Source organism: Rattus norvegicus, chromosome 16 (genome assembly GCF_021556685.1).
Source record: "Rattus norvegicus strain SHRSP/BbbUtx chromosome 16, alternate assembly SHRSP_T2T, whole genome shotgun sequence".
Lineage (NCBI taxonomy): Eukaryota > Metazoa > Chordata > Mammalia > Rodentia > Muridae > Rattus > Rattus norvegicus.
The window spans coordinates 64,537,348-64,550,114 of record NC_141549.1 but is presented as its reverse complement, the minus strand read 5'-3'; the positions used below and the strand labels follow the sequence as shown (position 1 = coordinate 64,550,114).

The following is a 12,767-nucleotide window of genomic DNA, read 5'->3' as shown; positions in this document are numbered from 1 at the left end:
CTTGGGAAAGCAACACTGGCATTTGCCCAATAACCTGTGTCTTTAGAGGCTCTGGTGTTCATGTATGTGTACTGCCGAGGGATGTCAGACATTTGTGTGGGTACCTGAGCCTAAGATACAGCTACTCTCAGAAGGGAACCTGGGACTCATCTCATAGACTGTCAAATAGCAAATCTTGCCTCTCTCTTCGTAGAGTTAAAAGTTGTATTTTCTTCTGGCAAACGCCTGTACTTGCTGAAAGTCAGCTCTATGGGACGTGCTATAGAGAGAACTCTAGTTGAAGAACATGCTGGGAACCTCTATTTACTGGACATTGATTGGAAGAGGAACTTCATCTATTGGTCAAATGCCCAGGGACATCTTGTTTACTCATCTGGATATTCAGGAGAAAAGCAAGAGATTTGGACCCAGCAAACAGGTGAGCTGTGGTAGGCATCTTCTTTTCTTCTTTTCTCTTCTGGTTCTAAAATGTATAGGGCCAAAAGAGCGAATCTATCCCTAATCTGAATGTACCTTCACACCAAAGACTAGATGTGACTAATTGAATGTGTTATATTTTACTGACCCATTGTTCTCAGGCATGACCATTGCCATGAGGCTCAATAGAGGTATAAGAGTTTTTAAATTTTGCTTTCCTGGCCTTAAGTCAGGGAAGAATAGGGAAAATTTTTTTTTTAAAAAGGACCTTTTATTCTTCAGTTTTGCATTGCAGATTTTTCAAACTCTAATTTAAAAGTCATTTGCAATGCAGATTTTGGAGAGGAAAAGCAAGATATTTTCTTAATATGGCAATATATACTTTCCCTTCCCACATTCCTAAATGCCACACCTCGCCCTCAAGTTCCCCGTACTTTGTCTAAACGCAGCAAACATCTCCGCTACAAATGACAGAGACTTGAGCTGCGGAGTGGGAAACTAGATTTCCAAACACCTGTACCTGTGCGCTCTGCCGAGCGCTAAGGCTGTGCCTTTAACACCTTTCTCAGGGATGTATGGGGTGCCCAGGGGGCTGCAAGGTATGTACAATGGCAGTCGAACAGCAACTTCTAACGCCCCAGTCAGAAAACATTCAGAACAAACTAACCACGACAGCGTCTAACAGCTATCTAGGGGGTGCCTAACTGCAGACACCTTCCCACTTGATGGAGGCGATGCCTCCTCCCCACTGGCTGGACAAACTAATTCTGTGTTGCAGGTATTAAATCAAGAGCTGCTGGTTTCTTCTGAGTTGGCTCTATTGTGGAGTGGTAATAACTTTCCATAACTGTAATAAAAGCCTAGGGTGATTACTCTTGTAAAAAGCAAATCCTAACTGAGAAAAAAAAAAAAAGAAAGAAAGAAAGAAAGAAAGAAAGAAAGAAAGAAAGAAAGAAAGAAAATATATATGTGAATGAATGTAAAAGGGAAAGGTCAAGTTTTGGTTCTTAGTCCATTTGGGTTGACTTGCTGGTTTTAGACTTGTGTACTGGATGCTAATGATGGGAAGGGAATTGTGGACTCAAAGTGCTCACTTCATGGTAAGGGGGAGGGGAGGCAGGGTGGAGGAAAGGAGGGAGAGAGAGAGAAGAGGGAAGGAACTAGATACGCACAGATTGCTTGAGGACTCATATTCCCAATTACCGGATTCTCTCCCTCCCACTGATCCTCATCTTTTAAAAGTTTCATCTTCCCCCAGTAGCACCGCAGGCTTGCCATCAAGGTCCTAACACATAAACTTTATGGGGACATTCAAGAGCCAAAAAAATTGTAACAGTGGTTAACCATGACAAAGGCAACAGCATCGTTCCTGCTAGCTAGACATGCTTTATGTGGCCTCCTTCTTATGTCCGTGTCCTGATGTCACTGTTTTCTTTTGGGCACTATATTCTTATGCTAAAGTTAAAAACTAAGACTGAAAAATACAGTTAATTTCTTTTAATTAAAAAATGAGAGGACATCATAGTAACAACAACTCTTTAAGAACCAATGTAACATTGTTCAAAGAACCTTCTTTGAACCTGGCAAGTAGACTTTCCAGCTTGAACCTGCCAAGGGCCAAGGTTAAAACCATAGTTCATTATAAGAATGAGAACTCTCTGAAAATTGCAGGGCTTGGCAAAGGAGAGGGAGCATTGAGCTTGGGCAAGAACAACTTCATGGAAATGGGGAGAATTCAGAAGTATTATTTTTCAGGAGATCCTCTCACAAGAGGCTATGATGTAGTTTTAAAAAATGCTCCCACCTTAAAGGAAGAAGAATAAGTATCCTGTTAAGCCCTGTGTGTAACGGCTTCCCTTTGACGCTCCGCCCCTTCACCATGAGTAACTATTCATGTGTTTGTCTTCTCCTTCAGTAGTTAACATCAATTTCTCACTGTCATGCCCAGTGACTGTGCTTCAAATTGTGCTTGACAATTGGCTCTCGGCATGTTACAGTTTGGACCCCACCCTTGACCCAGTCATATGCAGAATGAAACTTGGTTTCTGGGTAGCATCACTGAGATCTAATCATTAAGATGCTAACTTCAGCAATAGATTTAAACCAGTGAGGAATTCGGAAATGGATGGGCTATGGGAAGGCAGAGCCTGGCTTGGGGAAGCAGGCTGCTGGGGTCATGCCTGTGAAAGTACAGCTTGTCTTCTCCTCACCAACCTCTTGGACAGCGTGATCACTTTGTTCCACTGTGTGCACACTGCCACGTTGTCCTGCCTAACCACATATGGGCTCCGAAGCCTTGGAGACAAATGTATGTAGACCGGAAGTCAGGGATCAGAATAAATCGCTTGATCCCATCTCAGATATCAAAGGTTAAAAAAAAAAAAACAAAAGCAAAAACAAAGACTGACTAACATAATAGGAAAAATATGTGTGTGTATTACCTGACATGCTTATAACAGAGCTTACTGATACGAAGATGAAGAACACAGAGTCATGATTACTTTCTAAAAGCTAAGGTTGACCGTATCTGGTAAAGTTGTTGTCAAAGTGCAGTTTTGACTTAAACATCATATCATACCTTTGTTTCCATAGAAAAGTGAAACAAAGGTGAAGTGGAGACACAGGGGATTAGGTCATCAGGTGTCATAAAACATGGCTTTGATGACCTCAACAATGCACTCTAGGTACTGGAAAATGATTCTTGGATTCTCAGATTTGGTATTTAGAGTTTAGTTAATTTCACATGTAAGCGGAATCAGTACCCTTAACAATTCAACTTTCCTTGAATTTACTTTATTTTATGGGTGTGCATGCGTGTGTGTGTGTGTGTGTGTGTGTGTGTGTGTGTGTGTTCATGTGCACATGTGCCACATGTGTGTGAGTAGATCAGAGGACAACTTTTGGGAATCAATTATCTGCTCCCACCATGTGGGTTCCAGGGATTGAACTCGGGTTATAGGACTTGGTGGCAAGCATCCTTACCCACTAAGCCATCTCGCTTCTCTTAAGTAACAACTAAGGGGTCACAAACTTTGTATGAAAGGCCAAAGAGTAACCACTGTGCTTGGTGGCTATTCGTTATTGTAACATGAAAATAGCCTTATAGAATGTATGGAGTATTAACTATATTTCTTAAAAGGTTATCCACATAAAAAGGCGGTGGACTATATTTGACCCAAAGGCAATTTACTTACCAATCTAGGTCTAAGGAACAAAACATACAAACAAGTAACCCTCAAATAAGTCCTCTCCCATGAGCTGTGCTGACAACTTTCAGGGTGTAAATGCCCCTGCAAGGCTAGCTTCCAAGATACCATGTTACATGGTTAAAATGGATTTGGAAAGCATGTGTGGCACCATGTCCAGCACCCGGGAATGATTGACTTAAAGTAAACAAGAGTGCGATTCAGTTTGTGCAGTGTTAATTTGAAACTACAAAGTCCAAAATACCAAAATCTCAATGGTTTCAGTGGGAAATTCCATATCTGTTCTCCTCTAGTCAGATGCAGGTAGCGTTTTCTAAAACTACTTTGAGGCCATAGGTATAAGGTATACGGGAAACGAAGATGAATATTGGGTTTAGACTGGAGTCCTCTTCTCAAGGCCCTGTGCAAAAACATCCAGAAAGAATTCCAAATTCAGAACCACAGTCAGTTCCACAATAAGGAATCCTAAGCCAGTAATAGTAAATAGTAATAAAACAATTAAGACTGTATTAGTTGAGTATCATTTTTAGTAAATCAATAGCTGAGTTCCTGATGGTTGGCTATTGTGAGCTTTGTGATCAGGTTCAGTAACTTGTAAAACAGCAGAGACTATTTTAAGATTTTTGCCTATTTTAATTAAGCTTGTGACAAGCTCATGAGAGAAACCCTCTCATAATGCACTTGAGGACACTGAAGCATAGACACAGGATTTTGAGGAAGGCATTCTGACCTTCTAGCTTGATATTGCTCAGAATTGAATGGCAGACCACATCCCACAGTAGCTGAATCCCAGCTTGTTCCAGCTGTACACTAGCTCTCTGAGCCTGAGTAGGAGTGGAGAGCTTGGAGTTAGCACCTAACGCAATTGTTTGCATCTGAGAAAGGATGCCCGTCTTAGTCAGGGTTTTTACCGCTATGAAGAGATACCATGACCATGGCAACTCTTATAAAGGAAGAAATTTAACTGGTGCTAGCTTAGAGTCCAGAGGCTTCGTCTATTATCATCCTGGCAGAGCATGGTGGCCCACAGGCAGACATGGTGCTGCAGAAGGAGCTGAGGGTTCTATATCCTGATCTATAGGTAGTAGGAATAAAGAATGACTCTGAGCCTGGCTTGAACATCTGAAATGTCAAAGCAACCCCCAGTGACACGTCTACTCCAACAAGGCCACACCTCTTAACAGTGACACTTCCTACGAGCCTGGGAGGGGGGCAGTAGCATTTCTATTCAAACCATCAAAATACCCATGATTTTTATGAACCTGGACCTTATCATACCTGCGCCCTCTCATCCTAGATTTTCTCACTCCCAGTGAGCTCTTGGTGACTTTCCATCTTTTCTGAAGTAATGTCATTTGTCCTAGTTTTCCTAAAGCAATTTCAGCTCTAGCCCCTTGAAGTATAATTGATAGATTTGTAAATTGACCCAGGAGAAGAGGAACATAACGTTGACGTTACAGGCCTGCATGCAAATGAAGGCCACTTGGCCACCTCCCTGAGATGCAGTAGATCTTTCCAGGTGGCTGTGAGGACCAGTGGAGCTCAAGTGACAAGCTGCTGGAAGTAGACTAGGCATTATGAGGCTCGTGATACAAAGAAGTGTCTGCTCGAGGGGGTCGATCTCCTACGCTTGACCCATTAGAGCCAGTACATGAGTATACCTAGAAGCCTTTTCCAATGTGGCCTCTGTTCCTCCTACAGTCTGTTCAGCTAATGTGGACATAGCCACCGGGAACCTGTTCTGGGTACCCTGTGACCGAGGTACCATTCACAAGACCAGTATGCCTGGTGCTGAGTCATACATTCTCTACAGCACTCGAAACATTATACTGCAACTGCTTCTTGATTGGCCCAGAAGGGTGCTGTACTGGGTGGAGAGTGGGAAGCCTCTACAAAGCATGACCCTCGATGGCAAAAACAGACAGGAAGTTTGGAGAGGCACCTGGGCAGCAGACACTCGGATGGCTTTGGACCTTGGGTCTGCTAGCATCCTCTGGACCACCAAAGGGCTTGGTAAGTACTGTGTAACATACAGTACCACGGGGGAGGAGGGAACCTGAGGACACATGCCAAATCTTTATTTTAGCATAATGCTTCTTCTAGTCATTCCCTTTAACTTTAAATTTTTTTTGTTTTGGGTTATGGTGAAAATTTTTTGTTTTAAATGGACACAAAATAGTTGCACACCCATGTGGGTTAAATAATGATATTTTGACACCCACATATTATGTGTAATGGTCAAATTATAGTAATTAGTGTATTCGTCACTTCATGCATGTACTGTTACTTTTGTATAGAGAATATTCAAAACCTTTTTTCTAGCCATCCTACTTATTCTGAGCACTGCTTAAACAAAGACTTTGACTTGAAATTTGACAGTAAATGCAAGGCACTTCAAACCCATCTCTTATCTGACACTCTGGTTTAGTAATTTAAAAACTTAGAGCACTTTCAGAAATAATAGACTTAGAGAGCTTCAAAAAATGCACATGGTTGTTTTTCCAAAATTTCTATTTTAAATGTTTTTCCTTTCACAGCTAGAAATAACAGAGGCAAAGGAGGAGGAGACAGGGCTGTGGTTAGATGTTGGTATCAGTGTGAGCTGTAACTGTGTGGTGATTCTGATCTTTCCTTAACTGTGATCTTCTTACCTCACGGCCTGGTGCCAACACACTGATAGCTATGATTTTTCAGCATGTGATACTTTTCTATTGCGGTGATAAAACACTGTGACCAAAAGCAATTTGGGGAAGAAAAGGTTTACCTAACCCTTCAACTTGTAGTCCATCATGAAGGAAGAGAAGTCAGGGCAGAAACTTAGGGCAGAAACATGGAGGCAGGGAGCTACATCTGTCGGAAGCCATGAAAGAGTGTGGTTTACTGGCCCACTGCTCCTGGCTTTCTAAGCTGGTTTTCCTATATAACCTAGGACCACCTGCCCAGGGATGGTACCACCCACAATGGTCTGGGGCCTCCTGCATAGTTGTAATCAAGAAAGTACCCCAAGGCTGGCCTACGGGCCAATCTAATGGAGGGAGTTTTCAATTAAAGTTCCCCTTTCCCCAGATGATTCTGGCTCGTGGCAGGTTAATTTAAAAAAAAAAAACTAACCAAACACAATACACATTGAGACAGTGAAGCCACAGCCACTGTCCCTACATGTCAGAACTAAGATTCCCCACTGTCCTAAAGGCTGTGACACTTGCAAGGAGGGGAATGCTCTCCTTCGGAGTTTTGGGTCTTCAGACCTCCATCACATCGGGGCCCATGCATCCCACCTTGCTCTAGGTCACAGAGCAATCTTGGTTCTTCCCTAGGGTTGCACAGTCTCAGTCTATTAAAGAACCGAACACGCTCGTTGAACACATCCTGGAGCGATGTGCTTCTGGTGGCCCATGCACCTTACCTGGTGACTGCAGACAAGGCAACTCTTGTGCTGTGGAACAGGAAGACGCTGGAGCCCTTCTCCACAATGAAGGAGACACACATAAAGAAAATGATCATCTTGGTGGAGAACCAGGAGGTTTCGGATTCTCCAGTGCCAGGCAAGTCTTTCCTTGTGGGTCCATCTTCCATATGTTTTAGGGTAAAAATCCTGGGTCCCCAACTTTTACATTACCACCATCTTCTCAGCCTAGCCATCCCCTTCCCTAACTTGTTCATACTGTTCCTATTATGGGAGTTTAAGGATGAACACATATTTCAAAGTTGCTAAGAGAATTAGCCAGTCAAAATGACCATAAGTCTTAGCAGTTCTCAGAGAGGTGTGCCTGCCCTAGCCCCTTGGGGAAAGAAAACTCGTTCCTGTTAGTGTATTCAAGGCTCAGTCTGTGTATGAGCATAACTGGTTCTAAACTGTTCCCAAACTGATTTACCAAACAATGTATTCTTTCCTGAGACACATAGCAGGGACGTTGTGTAGGGGACCTTCTGTGGGACACCTCCAAGGTTGTGATACAAGCTGAATAGACTTTATCCAAAATATTTAGGACCAAGAGTGTTTCAAGTTTTTGGACCTCTATTTTAGGCTTCAGAGTCTTTTTACGATGTATAGTGAAATCTCTGATGGATGAAACCCAAGTGTAAGCGCGAGATTCCTGATAATTTGTACATACTTTATGCACACAAGGTGAAGGTCATTTCCTACAACAGTCTCAGTGCGCCTGCCTTTGAAGTGGGAAGTAGAGTCTCCAGCTTTCCTTTATGACATCATGTCAGACTCGGAAAGTTTTATATTTTGGAGCTTTCTGGAGTTTAAGCGTTCGTGCTCACCGCGTTCCAGGGAAAGTTGCGTTCTTCCATTTGCTGGAGTTGGGTCAAGGTGAACAGGTTTATATGTTGTCTTTTCATAGAATCCTTCAGCAGGACCAAGCACACCCAATCTTAGGTCGTGAGGAAGAGAAAAAGGAGTTTCTGCATCAGGTTTCAGAACCTTCCTCGGTAGTAACAGCTGGGCATCTCAAAGCACAATGGACACCAGAGGGATGGAACCATTTCTTCTCTGTATCCAGTCCCATCTCCTCTTCTGTGACACACAAGGACTTTTGACTCACTGGTTGCTTTACATTGATCTTAGGAATTAAAAAGCATCAGGTCTGAGGATTTGTTCTTGAGGTTATACAAATAGTTAAGCTTCCTGCCTTAAATCCTATTCTGATTTCTAACACACAGTTGCTGGCAAATATAACTTGTGGTGGTGTAATTCATGCAACTCAACAAAGGAGTGCCTAGCTTATGCTGGCTCTCATCCCATGCTGGGGAGCCAGGAGGACTGTAGTGCATTGAGTCCTGTTAGGGACACATTCTGAGAAACGTTAAACTGTGTGGTATCGTTGCTGCGTTGCTGCTCCAGAATGTACTCACGCAAACCCAGATGCAGACTGATAGTACAGCTACGCCAAGTAAGAGCAGTTGCTCTGTTCACAGCAGTCGGTTGTAACAACTGCGTGGCAAGACGTTCTCAGCTCAGTGATGCTCTTATGCAGCACCTATGTGCAGTCTGTGATTGACAGTCGGCGATGCTGCCCACAGTCGTGCTTGCTTTCGATTCTCTGATGCAAACAGAGCATCAGATAGCTCAGGAAGGAGAAAGAACTTGCCCAAATTCAAAGCCAGTGGATGAGGGTCTATGTAACTCATCTAATCATCCCTAAGACCTGGTGCTTTCACTGGCTTTTGTAAGGTAGAGCCATGCGGACACTCAGCCCTGATGTGGCTTTCTGAGGGAGGGGGACAGTGGGAATGTGCCCTACTGTTGGGCCCTCCTGGATTGATTTGCTGAAGTGATATTGTTTGCTCTAGATCCTGGGCATAAGGAACCAGTGCCCACTGCCCCTTCCCTTCCTCCTGTTCTCTGTGCCCGGTCCTCTGTCCCCTGCCAGGATGGGAAGGGATGCATTCCCAGGGAGTCCCTCTGCAATGGTGAGGATGACTGTCAGGATGGCTCAGATGAAAAAAACTGTTTTCGGGTCTGCCATCAACCAGGTTGGTAATCCTGACGGCGGGCCTTTTGCTAGGGTAACCTTAAGGTCGATGACAGGAATTCCCAGAGCATGTTTATAAATCTGACCTCCCAACTTCCTCTGGGCAAGTTTGCATGTCATTATCTGTTGGAATGTGGACTCCCTAAGGACACAATCACACTTCATCCATTTGTCTGTGTTTGTTGCCTGTTTGCATCCTTAAATTTGCTAACTGTTTCAATATTTGCCTTCTTATAGGCTGGTCCACAGAGCGACCTAAATGGCCCACTGTAAGAGTTGGTAATCATTTAGCAAGCTGTCAAAGCAATGATTTAAATGGCTTGGTTCAGGTTAATAATGTAATTGACCTGAGCATGTTATTAAGCTGCCTTGTATGTTCTAGACATTAGAACTCAGATATGTGGGATGCACTCTCTTTAGCCCTCAGACTCTGGAACGCAGAAAGTTCATCTCATTTAAAATCTTCCTCCTGACCAATTTCAGTCTTGGACCTTCTCCACTTTAGGCGTCTTTCAGTGTCTGGATGGAAGCGGGTGCATAGAGGAGCGATATCACTGTGATGGGGCTGAGCATTGCTCCGATGGGTCTGATGAGTTGGGCTGCTGGAGGCCTGCTGATGACTGCTCACTGCGCTGTGACAACAAGACCCGCTGTATCCCTAAGAGTTGGAGATGTGATGGGAAGCCAGACTGTTTGGACAGAAGAGATGAACAAGGATGCCGTAAGTTCCACGAGCCTCTCAAGACGAAGATGTACGCATGTATGTGTGCGAGTACGTGTGTGTGTGTGTGTGTGTGTGTGTGTGTGTGTGTGATTATCAAAAGCAGTGTTCTGAGTTTCACTGTATAGTCCTGCCTGACCTAGAATCCACAGAGGTCCTCTTGGACAAAAGAGACATGCTATTCTATGTGCTGACCCAGGACGTCTGGCCCTAGGAATACTTCCAACTGATTTATAGTTGATTTATCTTCCTTTTAGAAATTATGTTCTACAACAGTGCTCTGAATGATAACCAAAAAAATTACCATTGAGCAAGTACTGAACCATTGTTCTTGAGAACTAAATACACATATACATACATACATACACACACACATACATACATACTTTGAAGCTCTGATCAGGGAACCTTTACCATCCCACAAATAAATACATCACTAAACTGTTTTTGTAGCATTATTAAAGATGCCTCCATACTGTTGACTTATTAACAATCCTATATAATATAATAATTTGCTTAATAAGACCTACCACAGCCTTTGTGCAGGGGGTGGTGGTGGTGGTGGTGGTGGTGGTGGTGGTGGTGGTGGTGGTTTTTGTGTTTAAGACAGATTTTCACTATGTAGTCCTGGGTACACATGGTATAACCATTTGCTTCATAAGATTTATCACAAACTTTGCAGTGTGGTGGTGGTGGTTACTTTTTGGTTTTGAGACAGAGTTCACTCTGTAGCCCTGGCTGTCTGGAACATGCTACAAACACCAGATGGCCTTGCACTCACATAGATCCCCAGATCTCTGCCTTCGAAATGCCTACATTAAAGGTGTATGCCACCATCCCTTTGCCACAGCACGGTCTTGTTCTGGGGACATATGACAGCACTTTTATTGTGCTGAGGTTACTGGAATAGTAAATTCACCAAGAGTATAAGAATGTGAAAATTATAGTTCTAAGTAGACCACAACAAGAATGTCTGATAACAGAGTGAGGGTTGACACAAAGGGCTTAGTGTCACCTGTTTATCCCAGTTGGGAGCACGCATGCGTGCGTGCGCAGGCCCGCGCGCACGCACGCACGCACACACACACACACACACACACACACACACACTCACATGCACAAATGCACTTACACACACTATATACATACACACACCACACAAACACATACTACACACATATAAGACACAGACTATATAAACACACACTACACTCATACATACTCTACACGCTATACATACATATACACACACACCACACATACACCCCCCACACACAAACATATACATGAACACACACTACACAAACACACATTATACATACTATATACAAACACTACCACATATACATATTCTACACACTATACACAAATACACACATACTACACACATACATATTCTACACACTACACACCTATACTGCACACACTACACACATACATATTCTATACACTACACACATATACTGCACACACACATACAAATACTACACACATTCACAGTACACACACTACACACATACACCTATACATATACACCCCACACACACTACACACATATAACACACACTACACACACACACATACACACACACACACAGTGCTATATTTACTATGGAAGTTTGATGGTAAAGGGTCAGAGCTAGAGGCAACTTGAGTGTCCTACCATATCCTCCTCTTCCCATCACAAGAATATTTCCATTAGGGGAAAGACTAGTCTAGTTTCCAAAATTACTTTTTTGTTACTACTTTAATGATCTACTTTCCTGAATGTTTTACATTTGGTCCCAGCCCTTTTTCACCTGCCGGGCCATCTTCTCACTTACGGGGGTCTTGATACTTTCCCCTTTAATGTTATGGGCTACGGAGTCTTGATTTCTCTTTCTAATGACATGGTTCAAAGACTTACATCACCTTGAGAGACTGCTGTCAAGGAGAAACTTGTAGGGATTAAAGTGGGAAGAGCAGGGTGGGGCTTAGGCGTGTTTGGCTGTGGAACAGACCGAGTAGGCAGGGCTGTGACAGCAGCTGGACAATGCAGAGGAACGAGATACTCAAAGGAACTTGAATTCTAGATGAAATGTACCTTTGAGACCTGTTCACATCCTTTTCTGGGGCTAACCTTCTGTCTGTAGGCATCGAACCCAGCAGCATGGAAATTGTACTGGTGATTACAGTACACACCAAGGTGCATGCAAAATGTTACAGAACATTTTGGATGTTGGGAGAGAATTTCTCTTATTGCTGATGCACCAAGCTTTGTGAGGAGGGTCTTCACTCTGCCCACGCCCAATCTGTATGTAGGTTCTCCCGTTCCTGTCCCTCAGCCTGAATTTTCTAGGACCAAGGCAGGACTGGGGCAGGTGATTTATACGTTTTAGAGTAACGTTTAACTGAGTTTTCTTTCCTGCCTGATGAGGCCGGTTCCCGCAGTGACAGCAGAACTCAAGAGAGTCCCCGGAGCGTTTTTCTTCTCACCAAGTTGCCTCAGAGTTGCCCGAGCCCTTACCCAAAGTGTTACCTTTCTCAGTTCATGAAAAATGCAGTTCCACTGAATTTCAATGTGAGAGCGGCCAGTGCGTGTCTTCTTCTCTGCATTGTGATGGGAACCGAGACTGCCTGGACCATTCAGATGAAGAAGGCTGCCCCGTTTCCTGGTCCCTACAGTGCCCAGAAGGGGAGATGAAGTGCCCGAAGAGTGGAGAGTGTGTGCTGGCAGAGTGGATATGTGACCATGATGTGGACTGCGAAGATGGAGCCGACGAGAAGGTAGCATACTTCTCCTTCAGAAATACGAGGAGAGACCATTGCCTCTGAGTAGCCAAGGGGAGTCAGTTGTTAGATCTTTCCAGGGAGCCAGAATCTGTGGATGCTCAAGTCTTCCCTAGGGCATGGCCTAGTCTTTGTAATGGACCGCTATTCTCTCACACATCAAATCTTCTC

The 12,767-nt window shown here is 43.7% G+C and overlaps 2 protein-coding genes across 2 annotated transcripts in view; one reads left to right on the top strand and one right to left on the bottom strand.

The window, feature by feature from the left end:
* Erich1 (glutamate-rich 1) overlaps nt 1-12,767 on the bottom strand; it is a gene marked incomplete at its 5' end in the record, with an annotated part of 52,793,804 nt that overhangs the window by 19,114,249 nt on the left and 33,666,788 nt on the right.
* The window catches only part of Lrp13 (LDL receptor related protein 13), a 49,685-nt gene that overhangs the window by 19,092 nt on the left and 17,826 nt on the right, over nt 1-12,767 (top strand). Inside the window, exons 13-18 of one of the 2 annotated variants that reach the window (XM_087589437.1) lie at nt 194-418; nt 5,325-5,636; nt 6,941-7,168; nt 8,925-9,107; nt 9,612-9,827; nt 12,355-12,593. In XM_087589437.1, the coding sequence (XP_087445563.1) occupies nt 194-418; nt 5,325-5,636; nt 6,941-7,168; nt 8,925-9,107; nt 9,612-9,827; nt 12,355-12,593 (1,403 nt within the window). The remainder of the gene's footprint in view (nt 1-193; nt 419-5,324; nt 5,637-6,940; nt 7,169-8,924; nt 9,108-9,611; nt 9,828-12,354; nt 12,594-12,767) is intronic. The other variant, XM_087589438.1, reaches the window with a different exon arrangement.